Source organism: Malurus melanocephalus, unplaced genomic scaffold (assembly GCF_030028575.1).
Source record: "Malurus melanocephalus ecotype Western Australia unplaced genomic scaffold, MMel_1.1 scaffold_120, whole genome shotgun sequence".
Classification (NCBI taxonomy): domain Eukaryota; kingdom Metazoa; phylum Chordata; class Aves; order Passeriformes; family Maluridae; genus Malurus; species Malurus melanocephalus.
The window spans coordinates 1,769,108-1,786,377 of NW_026623352.1; the positions used below are offsets into that span (position 1 = coordinate 1,769,108).

The 17,270-nt window shown below is 47.4% G+C and overlaps 1 protein-coding gene across 1 annotated transcript; it reads left to right on the forward strand.

Annotated features, from left to right (window-relative positions):
- The first annotated feature begins 5,727 nt into the window (after positions 1-5,727).
- Positions 5,728-16,412, forward strand: LOC130575912 (ras-like protein family member 11A-like). The gene is made up of 4 exons (XM_057370150.1): positions 5,728-6,777; positions 8,130-8,186; positions 10,564-10,646; positions 15,343-16,412. The coding sequence occupies exons 1-4, from the start codon at positions 6,633-6,635 to the stop codon at positions 15,808-15,810; spliced, it is 753 nt and encodes a 250-aa protein (XP_057226133.1). The 5' UTR covers positions 5,728-6,632; the 3' UTR covers positions 15,811-16,412.
- Positions 16,413-17,270: the final 858 nt, after the last annotated feature.

The window sequence follows — 17,270 nt, forward strand, 5'->3', positions numbered from 1 at the left end:
AGCTGCGCACCCGCAAACCCGCCCGGCCCGCGCAACGCCCAAACTGCGCCGCCCGGCCGCGGAAACACCGTTCCGAGGCGCTTTCGGTCCGGGTGGATCGGCATGGGGAACGGGAATGGGAATGGGAACGGGAATGGGAATGGGAATGGGAATGGGAATGGGATGGGGAACGGGAATGGGATCGGGAATGGGAATGGGATCGGGGATGGGAATGGGAACGGGAATGGGAATGGGAACGGGAATGGGAATGGGAATGGGAACGGGGATGGGAATGGGAACGGGAATGGGAACGGGAACGGGAAAGGGAACAGGAACGGGAATGGGAATGGGAACGGGAATGGGAATGGGAATGGGAACGGGGATGGGAATGGGAACGGGAATGGGAACGGGAACGGGAAAGGGAACAGGAACGGGAATGGGAATGGGAATGGGAACGGGAATGGGAATGGGAACGGGAATGGGAACGGGAACGGGAAAGGGAACAGGAACGGGAATGGGAATGGGAATGGGAACGGGGATGGGAATGGGAATGGGAACGGGATGGAGAATGGGAATGGGATGGGGAACGGGAATGGGATCAGGAAAGGAATGGGGAACGGGAATGAGATCGGGAACGGGATAGGGATGGGGAGCAGCCTCGGGATGGGAACAGCCCCAGGATGGGGAATGGTCCCAGGATGGGGGATAGTCCCAGCATGCGGGGCAGCCCCAGGACATGGGACACTGCAGGGGGTGCCCCTCGATCCAGGGACAGCCCCAGGCTATGGGATGGCCCTGCGGGACCCCTTGATCCAGCAGCCCTGGGATGTGGGACACTGTGGGATCCCTCGATCCAAGGTCGGAATGGGGCTGAACTGGTGTGGATTCCTCGGGGCACCTGCAGGGATGGTGTGGGACAAGAAACGCTCCCAGTGGCACCAGAATGGTGGGAATGGTCCCGGCCCCGAGGCTGCCAGAGCTCCAGGGGGGTTTGCACAGCAGGCACAGGGTGGGATTTTGGGGTCTGTGCAGGGCTGGGATGGACTGGATGAATGTCTGGAGACCTCACAGCACCTTCCAGTGCTGGAAGGGGCCACAGGGAAGCCAGAGTGGGACTGTTCATTGGGAACTGCAGGGACGGGACAAGGGGGAATGGGCACTAATGGGAGAAAGGGAAATTTGKGTTAGAGATAGGGAATRAATTCYCTGKGAGGGTGGGCAGGCCCTGGCACAGGGTGCCCAGAGAAGCTGTGGCTGCCCCTGGATCCCTGGCAGTGYCCAAGGCCAGGCTGGACATTGGGGCTGGGAGCAGCCTGGGACAGTGGGAGGTGTCCCTGCCATGRCWGGGGTGGCACTGGGTGATCTTTAGGGTCCCTCCCAACCCTTAACTCCGGTGAGTCTGTGATTCCATGATCCCTGTGGGACATTCCGTGATTCCCTGGGCTCGGGTGGGCACTGGGAGTGTCCCTGGTGAGACTGGAGGAGGGATGGGGCTTTGGGATGTCACCACAGCCCCACCAGGGGACACCACAGCCCCTCAGAGCACCAGAACCCCTCAGAGGGGCTGATGGAAGGCTGTGATTCCTGAGTCGTTGTGGGCACCCAGAACCGGGATTTTGTGCTGGAATGGGACCGTGGTGCTGCCCCAGGGACTCTGGGCTGCTCTACCCCACACGGCCCCACTCCAGCACGGTGACAAAGGGCTCTGAGTGAGCTCAGCACTGCGAGGGACAGCGGTGTCCATTGTGAATCGGGCTGGAGAGGAGCGGGAGGCGTTCCTGAGACACCACAGAGCTCATCCTGCAGCGCTGACCGAAACCAAACACAGCTCAGAGGGAACAGCCCTCGGGAAAATGCCAGGGATGGGCAGAAATGCGGGATGTGGCTGCTCCTGAGCCGCAGRGTTGTGTCCAGCCTGGAAGGATCCCGCTGGAAATGCTGCTGAGGGTGCCTGGGAGCTCCCTGCTTGGATCCCAGCAGTGCCGGAGCCGTTTCCACACTCCAGCCCTGACCTTGTGGGAATATCTGCGGGAAGGGAGAGCGGTTCCCTTTCCAAAGCAGAAACTTTTTTATGAGGCCAAGATGTTTCCATTCTATTTGAGCCGCTGGCCCACAGCGATGTTCTCGTACACACGCTGCACTTTCCACGTCATCTACTACAGGCTCCCCTGGGAGAGGCTTCAGGAACATTAAAAAACCCTCTACAAAATATCCTAAAAGAGAAGAGGGCCACGTGCTCCTTACGGGGTTGCCATGAATGGCAGTGCTTTCGAATCAGGGACAGGAAATGCAGCAGTAGTGGAATCTGTAGAGTTTCACCAGACTGAAGAATATATTTAAATGTTCATCTCTCTTCTAGCCCAAAATAGAATCAAAGATGATTTATCACAGCTGGTGCAGCAGCATCTGAGGACATTGCCTCGCCCTTTGGCCTCAGGATCAGAACAACTTGGTGCTGAGTAGAGTTGTGGGGCTAAAATTGTGGTCGTGTCCCCAAATGTCTTCAGAGGTCACTRCTGGAGCACAGAGATGCACTTTGAATTCATTTATCCCCAGCCAGGTGGAATTCTGAGCACATGGATAAAGGCTGGTCCCTCGAGCAGATCCTTTCTGTTCCTTTCTTATCTCCTCCTCTTTTGTCTTTCCCAGCTTTGAGGAATTCAGTTACTGAGAGTGAAAACGTGGCTCAAAGACAATTTTTGTTGAGTGCAGTGTGAGAAGCGACCTTTGGGCCCCAAGTTTGCAACAAAGAGGGGCACAGAGAGCTGTAGGGTCAAGGTGGTGTTGGTTGGGGTAAATTCAGGGATATGTGCACAAGCCATGAGTTCTATCTCAGCATCTGCCACAGCCCCCAGCATTTCCCCAGAGCTTCATTTCCCATTTCTGCCCAGAAAAGAGCCCATTTCTCCATCCAAGTTCCCTCAATATCAATATATTCTATGAAAGATGTACTGGAGGCAAATGCAATGGTTACAAATGGATTTCTAGAGGGAAAATCATCTCTGCCAGTGCCAGGCAGAAGGAGAAACCTTTTCCCAACATGTTGGGATCTCTGGCTGTGCTCATTTCCTACTCCTCCTGTACAATGCATGAGGAATAATTAAAAGCACTTTTAAAAGCATTCTGACATCCTTCTGTGATGGGCACCATGGTCATGGCAAATATTTTTATTTTTAGCAAGCTTCGTCTCTGAAGATGTGTAGGAGCGCCAACAACAATATAAATAGAAAAATCTTATAACAAACAGAGCCAAAAGCAACACAGGCCAGTAAATAAATCTGTAAAAAAATTTTGGTGTGGAAATAACAATCTCTGYGCAACATGCAAAGGCCCAGATCTTTGCATGAGCAGCCCAAAGGGTGGTTAAGTGAAGCCTCCAGAACCATCCAAATGTTTCCAAAGTCACTCTCAGTTTTGCAAACATTCCCCCTCTAAWTTAAGCTATTGTTTTTCCAAGAGAATTTGAATTTAAAACACGGGTTTCTTAGCTAAATATAAGTCCATTGTGCACAAACAATGAAAATCTCCTTTAAAAACAATTGTTATTCTGCATGCCAAGGRTTATACAATGTCCAAGAGTGTGAATCCTTCTGCATGGCTTCACTCACTGAAAAGGCTGTTCTGAAATCTAGAAAATCAGAWAAGGAGCAGGTTTGAAAACMTCTGGGTTTGGTTCTATATTTTACTTGAATCTTTTCAGAATCAGAGCCTGAAAGTTATGAGAAGGGGGGAGCTCAAGAATAGATTTAAAACTTTGGGAGAATACTCTGTTTTTTTATATGTACTAAAAGCCCTTCTCTCTGCACAGGGGTTTGTGCACACAGGGGTTTGTGCACACAGTGGAACGAGCTCTGGGGAGAAGCACAAGAAGCCTGGGCTGGTGCAGAAGAAATTCAAATTAAGCCACATTAGCCAAGGAACTGGAACTGCACTGCTCTGCTTCCAGCACGCAGCCTGGAGCTGCTCTCCCATTTGTTTGAAGCAGCAGAAACCCTCCGAGCTGCCAAAAGCAGCAGTTTGACATTTCCTCCCCCACTGCTGTGTCATTGCTGCCCCCACACATCCCCCTCCCGTGTCAGCACCAGATCCAGCCCTGCAAGCACACGGGAACAGCTTCCCTCTCCCTCCTCACGTTGCAGCTGCTCCGTGCCCACGGTTGGGACTCTCAATTTTTGGGTGCCCATCCAAGCCCAGCATCATTTGAGCACAGTTTGTGTTCTTTTTGTCTGCCTCACATTGATCCAGACCAAAGCTCAGCCCCCAAATTTATGTGCCTCTGACTGACTCCCTTTTGTGTTCCTCAGCACCACATTTGGTTACCCAAAATCACTTTAATTTTTGTTTCAGTTGAATATACCTCCCTTTTGGGGCAAGCCAGAAGAGCCGTTTTCTTCTAGGAATGTCTTCGCTCATAAAGAATATTCTTCATGTTCTTTCTTAACTTATCTGGCTTTTATTTTATTTTTTTTTCCCTGTGCTGAAGCTCTTCTGGCCACCTAGAAGCTGACAGATCTATGACTGTTTGGTTTTGGAGGASGATATTGTGATGAATGTTTTTCTATTCCTCACTAACATATGCTTTTAATAGCAAATGGTAACAAAGGTTCCAGCACTCTGAGAGGCAGACAGTGACTGACTGTTACTAACTAATCCCAAATTTATCATGTGTCCAGYTCAATAACACATTTCAAAGTGCCCCATTAATTGACCACAAGATTTGGAGCTTTTTTCCCCATTCTTCCTCTAGTTTTGCCTGTTCTTACAAAACTTGTGTGAGATTAAAGCACCCTGGTAATGTGATTTCCTGGAAAAGATKTTTTTTCAGTGCGTGGGTTTTCGCAAAGATCTGGAAGCCAATGTACACTGGAAGATTTGCAAACCATTCCCACAGGAGCCATGTCCCAAAAGACACAGGATCCAGCAGTTCCCTCCCAGTTCCATGAGCTGCATCAGCCTCCAGACATTTTTTCTGCCTCTTCGTCAGCTGCCAGGATGGTCAAAGGAACAGCTCTGGCAGCTTGCACATCATCACTGCATAAATAGTGCTGCACAAGGAGTTTTCAGAGGGGAAACAGAACCTTGGAAAAGTGATATGTCCATAAATCTCAGGATTCTTGTGCTGGTTTCACTGCAGTGCCCCAAAGCTGCCTTTTCCTAAGGGCTGTCACACTCAGCACATCCTCTGCGGTGCTCCTGTGGAGACTGGGATCAGTGCTTTGGGATGGGCAGTGATCTGGAGCCCTGCTCTGATATTCCATGCTCTGGGCCCTGCTGGGGAGGGCTCAGGTGTGCTGTGGGKCAGAGCAGAGCTGGGCACAAAGAGGCTTTTTGGTGGCTGCAGCCTCTCCGGAGYGAGCCAAGCCCACCCTGTCCCTGCAGAAAAAGGGCATTCCCAGCTCTGCCTGACCTGTGCGGGATTATCTTTCTCTCCCATCCACATCTCCCACACAGCCTGACAGAGTCCATGTGCCAGCCTTGCCTTGCTGCTCCCGCAGACCCCTTCGGAGAAGTTTGCCGAAGATGAATGCTCTAACTTCTTTTTTTTTTTTTTTTTTTTTTTTTTTTTTTTTTTTTTTTTTTTTTTTTTTTTTTTTTTTTTTTTTTTTTGTTTAATTTACATCTGTTTCATATTATTTGCAGTTTTGCTTTATCTGGGTCACTCCCTCCCCAGTGTTGTTCCCTCCCTGTTATCCCGGAGAGCTGAGGGCTGATTGTAGCCAGTGTTCAGTTACAGGCTGTCATCCCACAGACCCTGCAGCCGCCAGCTGTCCTCAAACCCCGCTCAGCTTTCCTAGAGAAGCCGTTCTCTCCTTATTCCCGCTGTCTGGCTCGCCCCACTGACACACACCGAGCCTTTCCTCAGCTTCTGTCATCAGTCCTAAATTCCCTTTTCCATGTTTGGAGAAGCTGCAGTGTCCCACCCCAGTGCTGACCCACTGGTGTCCCAGCAGGCTGTTAGGACTAACAAAGCAGCGGATCAAATGGATCCTGGAGGATTCCTGGGTCAGCTGGGATTTTGGAATACCCCCAGCTGCCTGGAAACTATGAGTGGGGGGATGGAAATGTGTTTGTTGCCCTGAAGAGCAGGGTCCCATCAGCTCCGGGCTGAAAGGGCAGGACACAATAGCAGGGGGAGAACAAGAGAGCGCGGGGCTGGAGCCGATTGAAAGGGCAAAGGGAGCGGACAGGCAGAACCGGATTATTCAAAGTGGAATTAGAGCACAGCCCGGGGGGGACTGCACCGCGCTGAAAACGCTGAAAACCCCTAAAATGTGGGCTTTTAGCAGCCGGCCGAGGGGCAGCGCATAAAGCAGCGGTGGGGAGAGCTCCGGGGGCTCGGAGCGCTGGATGCAGGCGCAGCTCGCTCGCAGCCCGGCTGCAGGAATGTCCCGGTCCCACTTGTGATTGGCTGCGGGATGCCGGAGTCAGTTTTCACGGGGGCTGATCAAAAAGTCCTTTTGGCTCTCCAAAGTCGCTGTCTGAGCAGAGGAATCGGCTGGAGGAGGCCGGGCGCTCTCACATTCCTCGGGAAAACTGCTTCAATGGGATGAGAAGGCTTCTCCCCGCAAGGAAACGCGGCCAGGACCGGGCGCCGCCGAGCCTTTTTCCTGCTTTTCTGCCCCGAGGCGGGTTGAGCAGCCATCCCTCCTGGCATGCTTCTCATCCCTGAGGAGGCGATGTCTCAGTACTCCACCAACTTCCTGCTGCTGCCCATTCCGGAGTACCCCGTACTGGATTGCGTGCCCAACAAAATCATCAARCTCGTGGTGCTGGGCGGCAGCAGCGTGGGCAAGACAGGTAAGTCYGCAGGTGTGCTCCCTGCTTTTTCCTGCAGCTGCACTTCCGAGCTCCTTCGCTCCTCAGACACATCAAACCTGCCAAATTTGGTGCAGTTTAACTATTTTAAGTTATTCTATTTTAAAGAAGATTCATGGAATAATTTGTGAGGCAGATCTGCTGTAAATGTGTGACCAGACAGTGTGAGCCAGCAGCGAGTTTTGTACTCACAAACCATTCTACCTGGTCTTGTGCAATTTTTTTAACTGTGACTAAATTTCCACACCCCAAAAGTGGGACTGGAGGCTTTTATCCTCCTGCTGTAAGTATTTTATGCTCTGCAGACAAATCACAGCATWCAAGATGTGCCTTCCTCCTTTATTCCCCGAAGGAGAGGGGAAGACAAGAGGGTAAAGAGAGCATTGGTGCATTTGAAGAGATGGCCCATCATTTCAGGAATTATTAAGAGCAGATCTGATTCATTACATCTGTGGTTCCATGGGATTCAGCAAAATGTTTGATTGTTTTGGCTTTGAAGCAGCCACATCTTCATATTGTTTTTAAATAGTTTGTTGAAGACAGCTGCACAGGCAATTCCATCTCAGGGTGCTAAAGGGTGACTCACTATCACAGAGGAAAATTATGGCTTGAAATGAAATCTATTATAAAGTAGTGTCRCTTGCAGAATAAACCATTTTATTTAACTCTTAATTAAGTGGTTTTGCAAGTTGTTAAGAATCTTCTGAGAACAAAGCACCATGGGAATATAAGTAACTGTTGCCATGATGGGATTGAAGTGTTTTATCAAGAAAAAAAAAATGTTTTAGTCAAAGAGTTGAAGAAAGCAGCACAGGTTAAGGTGAATAAGAAGGCCCAGGGTGCTGCAGCATCCCCCAAGTGTGCAGAGGACATGCAGTTTGYTTGCTGGCTGTGATTAGATATCACTAATGGGTTTCAGGAGGGTGTTTARGGCTGGAAAGAACCATTTCATCCATCAGCCTCACTTCTTGTATGACATAAAACATTTGGATTAGTTGCAGTCTACTGGCTTKTTACTGTATTTTCAAATCATTTCAGGGCAAAGGACATGGTTTTACCTGCAATCACAGAGAAACAACCTCCCTATCCCACTGAGCAGCCACCCTGAATCTGAGGGYTCCTTTCCAGCACAATCTGTGAAAAACTCTGTATTAGGTATCGCAGATCTTTGTCTGGGAGTGGTGAGAGCAGCATTTGCAGAATAACATGTGAACAATGCAAAGATTCACTGGGCTCCATGGGAGGCTCTGTCCTGCAGGAAGATGTTACCCGGGTTGTGCAAAGATGGATTTGGGCTCTCATCAMGGACCCGTCTTTTTCTCGTTCTTTTACAGCCCTGGTCGTGCGCTTTCTCACCAAGAGATTTATTGGGGACTACGAAGCCAACACTGGTGAGTTCTGCTCTCCCCAGCAGCACTGCAGAGAGCTGGAAAATAAATCCACTCTGTTTTGTGACTGGTGCACATTACAGGAGAGCCAAGTGGTGTTGGATGTCCATAAGGTGCATATTTTCAGTTAATAGCCTCGAGCTATGAAAGCCATAAATCAAAGGCTCATTATTTATGATCCTTTCAGCTATTTTTTTTCCCCAAGTTGATGGAAAAGGATCAGAGTAAAAGGTTTGCTTGGGGACATACCTTTACTGAAAGGCTCAAGGAACAATGTACACATCAACTAAACCACGGAAACTTWACGCTGCTCTCCCTGCAACCCCAGGGAAGCCAGAGGAATTCCAAGGGGTCTAAAAGGCAGCTCAGAACTTTTTCTGTGCATTTCTTTTTTTTTTTTTTCAGGGGCTATTATAACCAGGGAGACTTTGAAAGTAAAGCCTTCTCTCCATAAGATAAGCAACCATTAATTTCTTGTTTCATCCACAGAGTGTGTTCATGTGAGCTGTTTCATTCAGACTGTTCCAAGCTCCGGTTTGGCCAGGGTTGTAGGGTGGATCCATGTACCCCATGCTCASTCCTGCACATCCCACACACTGGACACCCCACAGGTTTGGGCTGAGGCTGGGCAGGATCCAGGAAATGCTTCCCTTTGGAGATGCTGGCCGAGCTCAGGATGAGGAGCAGGGAAGGAGGGAGCAGCACAAGATACTTGCTCTGAGGAAACAACCTGAATGCTCCTCCTTCCAGCTCCCCCTTGCTGACCCCAAGTAACCCTGATGCTTGGCTGCACTTTTCCCCTTTTTCCCTGTCACCTCTCTGCTGGGAGGTTGTACATCAGGCGAGACTGGGGAGCTGTGCAGTGGAAGGCTGCCAGAGCTGGGAACCACATGCTTTTCTCATYAAGCTCCAGGCCCCCAGCCCTGCTGCAGGAGAGCTGGAGCTGCCAGCAGTAAGGAGCAGGTGGCAGCACCTTTGGGATCACACAGCCCTGCTTCTCCTTCTGCTGGGCATCCCTGGCAGAGCAGAGGCACTGCCTGCTCTTGGTTCTGCAGGCATGGTGGAATGGGAATAAGGGGTTGTCTGATCTTGGTTCAGGGGTGCAGGGTGTGCCCCACAAAACCATCTTTACAACTTAAAATCTGATCTAAAATACAAAATAAATCCCACCTGGTTCCCCTCACACTATTAAACCATGACACGATAACGTTGGCTTCGGTGCTAAATTTCCTTGTGTTGAAAATGTTCTATGAACTCAGACTYTTTTCCACTGGGATACARTCACTGGTTTCCTTGAAACAAAGAYGATTTTCAGCAGCAATGGTGTTATTGTCACTAGCTGGGCTCGCCATTAATCTGAATTCCTCACTCTCCAGTGGATGGATTTCTTCACATTTGACATTATTCTGGAGGCAGCAGTGCCAATTGTGTTGGGCCAAGACAGAAGTGCTGCACACAACAGCTGTGGATTAGCATTTCTTCACACWGCCATGTGACTTGCTTTAGGTTCTAAAGGAAAATGATGATGCCATTCCCCTCTGAAACTGTCCTTGTCACAACCAGAGTGTTCACAAGATTAAGAATTAAATTTCCATTGTCACTTAACTAACTCTGTGGTGGCAAAATGAAGTTCAAGCCAGAGGCAGCAGTGGTTAGATCAGAGCTAGATCAGGCCCAGGTGGGCAGAACCGGCCCTTGGCTGTGAATATATTTCATCCCGAACAACCAAAGTGGGGCTTAAAGTGCCCAATCTTTGGGGATTTCAACCAAACTCTGCTGAAACCACACAAACCCCAAAGAGCACCTGGGTGATTTACACAGTCACTCACCCTGTGTCCGAAACTTGAACACTTTCCTTTATTTAAGGCATTCAGAAAAATGCAGTAGGAAACAGCTCACTCCTTTTACCAACCACACCTGGATGCCTTGGTTTGTAATTATAAAATGTGAACTGTGATTATATTCAAAGTTAACAGTATGGCTTGAGAACCCACCTGGGATTTATGTACCCATTTGAGTGTGTGATTCAACACCAAGTGGCCCTTTCCCAGCCCCCATCCTGGCTGCACATTCAGAGCATGTCCCCACAGCAAACACAACCCCACTTCACTCAGCAAACAGCCACACAAACACTCTGGGGCCATTCACTTTTCTACAGGCAGCTCCACATCCTAAACCTCCAAACTCTGGATTCCAGCAGTCCCATTTTGCCTTTCCTTTGTATTTTTGCCACACAAACACTCCAGGGCCATTCACTTTTCTACAGGCAGCTCCACATCCTRAACCTCCAAACTCTGCATTCCAGCAGTCCCATTTTGCCTTTCCTTTGTACTTTTGGTTCCCTGTTACACCCCTGACTGGTGATTTTCCTTCTGCACAGGTGCTCTGTACTCCAGAAAGTTCACCATCGATGGGGAGCAGATCTCTCTGCAGGTGCAGGACACTCCCTTTGTSTCACTGGAGGTAACACAACCGTTTTACAATTAATGTCTCCTGTTTGTTGCCAGCACTTCCATCTGTAATTAACTCCACTTAGCAGCAGAAAACACCTGGCTCAAGCCCAAGACTAATCAAGGTACCTTAAACCTTACCAAAATGAGCTCTGGAAGGTGTTAAATCAGGCTCCTTCAGGAGTAAATCAAACTGAAAACAAATCTCTTTCYAACATGTTACTAAACAGCAGTAAAATACAATCTGGCTAGCTCCTTGATTGTTTTATTTTCTGTCAAATGGTTKCTGCCCCCACCTGCCTAGAGGCCTATCTGGCTCAGCTCGGACCTTGCTACACACCCCAAGTCTCTCAGATTTAGAGAAGTGTTTCTTTCCAAAGGACCAGCCTCACAGCGGTTGTCATTTCCAACTATAGTGCTTTTTGCTGGTTTTCTTACTCTGTTTTTAAATGTAATTAATTCCTTATTTTTAAGATGTTAGCATTTTTCACACTCCTTTTTCATTCAGTGCTTTAGATTGTTAGACTCAATGATATTAAAGATATTCTCCAATATTAATGATTCTATGATTCTATTATATTCTAAATTTAATATTCTACTAGGAACCTGTTTCTAGAATTACTCTTCCAAGCAGGATTTAAGATTAAAATGTCTCTCCTTGAAGAGCTGCTTCACATGCAGGACAGGAGGATGCAAATGTCTCAAAGCAGCAGGAAATGTGATGAAAATTGGGGTTACATGAATGGTGAGAACCTCATTAAGGTAATAATTCTTATAGAACAACTGAGATTTTATGATAAAATTATGTATTCTCATTGCACCACCAAGCTTAAACTTTCAGGTGTGGTCTTAACCTCAGTCTAAACTCTGACTTGGTTGAATAAATAAATCAAATCTTCTCTACCTTCTCTCCTCCTGTGTCAGGCTGTCCCTGGACAGCTCTGCACCCCCCTTTTTTTACCTGCACAGACCCCTGAGTGCATTTCTGTGTCAGGGAACTGTTCTATCATGAGCTGACAGAATGGGATAAGCAAAGCCCCTGCAGTTCCCMTTTCCAGCTTCTCCAGTGGCTGGAAGTGGATGAAGTGGAAAGCTTTGATGAAATCCCACTCTCTGCTGTGCTGGGGTGCACAGAGCAGAGGGCAGGAGCCCTCATTTGCTCTGGACACTCCAAACCAGACAAAAGCTGCAGTGGAAGCTCTCCAAATATTCAAGTGGGATTTAWTAGCACAAAGACTCACCCTGCAGAGAGGAGTTGTGGGGGTGATTGAGCACCACTGGGATTGCCTGATAAACACCTAACAAAGGGAATCCCCTCTTTCTTCCATCCCAGGGAGAAAGGAGGCAGTGGAACAATTTAACTTATTTTTTTCAGACCAGAGAAAACATTTTCCTGTTTAAATTCACACTTTGCTCAATAGTATAGTGATTCTAGAACTGCACAAAATTTAGTCAATGCCAACAGCTGGGGTTTCTTAGAAAGGATTTTTAATTTAGTTAGGAAGGAGTTTCATTTTCTTTGTCCCAGTCCAAGGTATGTGCTGTTCCAAGATCTCCCACATTTATCTCACCCTGTAGTTCTCACCTTCAAATGATGTATCTGCAATAACTGAAGGGATTGTGTCAGAATAGGTCAAGACTGACAAAAGGTTGGATTTTTTTAATCAAAATCCTTAAGGAAGAGTTTCCTGCACTCTGCAGGCAGAGTACAGTGTTTCAGGAGGAAGTCATGTGGAAACCCTCAGGATTCAAGTCCCCAGAAATGTGAAAGTGTAAGAGAGAAACAGAAGCAGATGCCTGGTTTTGTTGGGTGATTCATTGCTGCTTGGCCTATGCACTGCAAACGCCCTGTGTGTTTCAAAATCCATTCTGGAGCAGAGATTTCCATTTAAAAAGTAGCCCATAGGCCTTTGATTTCCTGAATAAAGCATTCCTCCTGGGATTACCCATCCCTCTCCCTACTGGGTGGGCCTAGCTGGAGTAACAGAGAATCCCTGCTCATTAGGGCTCTCTCAATGTGCACTTTCTCCAAACCCATTTTCAAAGCTTGCCAGCACAATTAGTTCCTTTTTTTTTTTTTTTTTTTTTTTTTTTTTTTTTTTTTTTTTTTTTTTTTTTTTGCCATGAAAGGGTTTTGCTGGTGAAAAGAGGCTTCCAGGACATGGAGAGGGGCTAATTATCTCCAGCCTGGCTGCAACCCAGACCCCAAGAGTGCAAATTGCCCTCCTTCCCACAGCCTGCCCCTGCCTGGCTGGAGTTCACTCACATTCACCTTCCCAACAAGGCTGCTGGGAGAATCCCTCCATCCATCCATCCTCATCCCATGTTGGAGGGTTTTGGGGAGGAGTGATAARAGCATCTGATAACCAAGTTCACTGCTCACAGGATTTAGCTGAGAGCTGGCAAGGGCGAAGAACCTCAACTTGTGATGAGCCAGTGTTTCTGTGGGCAATACTGAAATATTTAGAAAGGGCACATGGTGGGCAGAACTCCTGAGGAAAGATTTAAGCCTAATTTACACTCTGACCCTTCAGGAATTCTGGTTCCTTCATCTCACAGAAGAGCTTGACAGTAGTTCTTCTTTTGCTGTCCGATCTACCAGAAAAAATCTGATCAGTTTTACTCATTCTCTTCCACCTCTTCATCCTGAAGTTAGGCTTTATAATTCATATTTAGGTGTCTAAATAAAAGTGATCTGTTTGGGGAGARTGCTGAGCACTAAATTCTGTTCAAATTAATGTGAATGACAGATATGTATTCTATGGATTAACAGATAATGGAATATGTGCTCTACTACTCTTAYTAAAGGTAATGAAAATTTCTAGGGTAGAATTAAGCAACAATAGTAAAAATTTGATGTATTTGTGATGTTGAACTCCCCTTCAAATACACAATTTCTACCAACTTCATGAAGAGCTGCATACAGAATATGCTTGCTGGATATAAAAAATGACAGCGTTCCAGCAATGCTGTAAYATTGACAGGAATGTCAGCTCTTCCAAACCAAGCATGGCTGCAGCAGGGATCCCCCTCTCTGGCTGGGTTATCCCCATCCCAGCAGGGATCACAAAGAGGAGAGGATTAGCAGGAAATAGCTTCATCTTGACAAGCCAGCTGATCTCTTTTCAAGCTCCACAGGGCTCTATTCAGCTTTGTGTTTCCAGAGCTGGTGTTTGTTGGGGCTCTGAGTGGGAGTGGTGATGGGTTCAACAAATGTGTGACCAGCAAAAATTGATATAAACCCATCAGCTGCTCTACACATTATCAATGAGGTTTCACCTGATTTTCAGTTCTAGTAATTGGATCTTTGTAACAAATTGGGTTTTTTTCAAGGAAACTTTGCTTTTGAGCCTCTGGAGACCTGCAAGGCAGGAAAACCTGGCAGGCTTCCCCAAACAGAATCAGTGAGAACCTTTGTCTATGGAGATGTGGAATAAAAAAATTGGAAAAAGCCCTAAAAGTCACCTTGGAGGACAGCTGTTCTCTTGTCACAGTGTGTTAAACCTGATGGGTTTTGTGATGCCCTTCCTGTGCCCATCACAGTTTTATCCACAATGGGATGGTTTGGTGCAAGAGAATACAGAACAATCTTTCCAAGAGCAGTATTTTGGCTTTTCTCTTCAACCAATTTGCTCTGAGTYCTCTCCACTCCCCATTACTGCTTACCTGCAATAGGGGATCACAGAATCATGGAATCAGTGAGGTTGGAAAAGACCTCCAGGACTGAGTCCATCATTGACTAATTTGCATGTTATCARTGAGATCAGAGCACCGAGTGCCATGTCCAGTCATTCCTTGGATACCTCCAGGGATGAGGACTCCACCCACCTCCCTGGGCAGTCCTTCCAATGTCTGACCATCTTTTTGATGAAGAAATTCATCCTAATGTCCAACCTAAACCTCTCCTGGCACAGCCTGAGGCTGTTTCCCCTTGTCCTGTCACTGGACAGAGCCTGTCCCACCCTTGGCTACAMCCTCCTTTCAGGGAGCTGATGGGGTCCCCCTGGACTCCTTTTCTCCAGGCTGGACAGCCGAGCTTGGCATTATCAACACTGGGGATTTCTGCTGTTCCTGGTACATCCTGAGAGGCTTCTGGGTGTACATTAACAAACAGCCCCACATTCAAACTGAGCTCTGAGCTCCATCTGGGGCAGTTTGCTCTCCCTGGTCTCCAGTTCTTGATGTTCTAACCAAGGTCTGAGTTTCATTCAGGGCTGTTTGCTCTCCCTGGTCTCCAGTTCTTGATGTTCTAACCAAGGTCTGAGTTTCATTCAGGGCTGTTTGCTCTCCCTGGTCTCCAGTTCYTRATGTTCTAACCAAGGTCTGAGTTTCATTCAGGGCTGTTTGCTCTCCCTGGTCTGCAACTCCTGATGTTCTAACTGAGCTCTGAGCTCTGTCTGGGGCTGTTTGCTCTCCCTGCTCCCTGGTCTCCCATTCCTGATGTTTAAACTGAGTTCTCACTGTGGCTGTTTGCTCTCCCTGATCTCCAGGTCCTGATGTTCAAACCGAGCTCTGAGTTCCACCTGGGGCTTTTGCTCTCCCTGCTCCCTGGTCTCCCATTCCTGATGTTTAAACTGAGTTCTCACTGTGGCTGTTTGCTCTCCCTGATCTCCAGTTCCTGATGTTCAAACCGAGCTCTGAGCTCCATTTGGGGCTGTTTGCTCTCCCTGCTCCGTGTTTCCTGATGCCCAAACCCCGCTGTTTTGCAGGATGACACAGACAGCATCTGCTGCCAGGAGCAGATAAACCGCTCCATCTACTGGGCCGACGGCTTTGTCTTCGTTTACTCCATCACGGACTACGAGAGCTTCCGCGTGCTGCGCCCGCTGCACCAGCACATCCGCAGGATCCACCCCAACGCCAACATCCCCCTGCTGCTCATGGCCAACAAGGGCGACCTGCTGCGGGCCAGGCAGGTGTCCTCCAAGGAAGGGCTGCAGCTGGCCACCGAGCTGGGCGGCACCTACAGCGAGGTGTCGGCGCGGGAGAACGGCGAGGGCGTGCACGAGGCCTTCCAGCAGCTGTGCCAGGAGCTCTGCAGGAGCATCGGCAGCGGCAACGGAGAGAAGAGGAGGGGGCTCCACCTCGTGCGGCCCAAGTCGCCCAACATGCAGGACTTGAAGAGACGCTTGAAGCAGGCGTTGACTTCCAAAGGCAAATCCGCCACCACGCTTTGATGGAGCTGCTAGGAATACGTTTTCCAGAGCCCTGGGAAAAAAGGCAGTAATTGTAAAAAGGCACATGGCTGAAATTCTGCCTTTGGGCTGTGTGTGAGACTCTCAARWAGTGTGAGAGACRTCACTGAAATTCTGTGTGAGACATCATCRAAATTCAGCCATTGGGTTGTGTGAGAGACACTCAAATTGTGAGAGAGACATCGCTGAAATTCTGTGCGAGAGACACTCAAGTTGTGTGTGAGACATCATCGAAATTCAGCCATGGGGTTATATGTGAGACTCTCGAGTAGTGTGAGAGACATCACTGAAATTCTGTGTGAGACATCATCGAAATTCAGCCATGGGGTTATATGTGAGACTCTCGAGTAGTGTGAGAGACATCACTGAAATTCAGCCATCAGGTTATGCAAGAGACACCCAAGTTGTGTGTGGGACATCGCTGAAATTCAGCCTTTGGGTTGTGTGAGACTCTCAGGTGGTCTGAGAGCCTCTTTCATTTGTTCTTTACATCTTCCTCAAAAAGCCTCTGCTCATTCAGTAAAGGAACTCATGGAATTCTCTCTCTGGGGCAGGAGTTTAGAAACTGTTATTTAAAAAATAGATTTGTCCCAAATAATTTCTTTTTCTTTTTTTTTCTTTTTTTTTTCTTTTTTTTTTTTTTTTTTCAAGGGGTTCAGTGAAATATCATAGTGTTAAAAAGTGGGTTTTGCTAATGGAAATAATGAAATCCTGCTTTTAAGAGATGTGACTTCCCTTGGGGATGGGTGAATTCCCAAACACAAGCAATGAACAGCAGGACGTGAGGAGAGTGACAGGAGCTGTACTGAGCAAGCAAAAGGTACCAGATCTGCTTTGCTGCAAGACTGGAAAATAAAGGCAAAAATTAAATTMATTCATTCATTTAAATGAAGAGCATAAAGTGAAAAGTACTAATTGAAAGGAAGTGTTCTTAGCAATGGGGAGAGATTTTTTCATATGCAAGCCTCAGMCTTACAGTGTCTCTTTAAAGGGAGATTTTTTTTTTTTTAAATCACAATTTTTACAGATCCTTTTTCTTGAAAAGTACATTGACTTCCTCTGAAAGTGATTATTTGGGCAAAATACAAACTTGTAGCACCATTTTGGAGTCAGTTTCTCAATGGCATTTCTCATTTTTCTGAAGATTGCTTACATGGCAAAAGGGAAAAATAGATCAGAGTGGTTTAAAACCTKCCCAAAAACGGACTACATTGATCAAGAGCAAGGAGGTCACCTAAAACTCTTTAACATTTTTTACCAAATTAATCAGGATTCAAGTTCAAAATGATGCTTTAAAGAAACAAAGCCTTCACATGAAGTATATTTAAATCATTAGGTTGTTTGGTATTTTTTTTTTTTTTCAGAAGAAAAGGTTTTATGGTGCCTGAATTTTTTTTGGCTTTGGGAATTTATTATTTTAGCTTTGGGAATTCATAATTTTA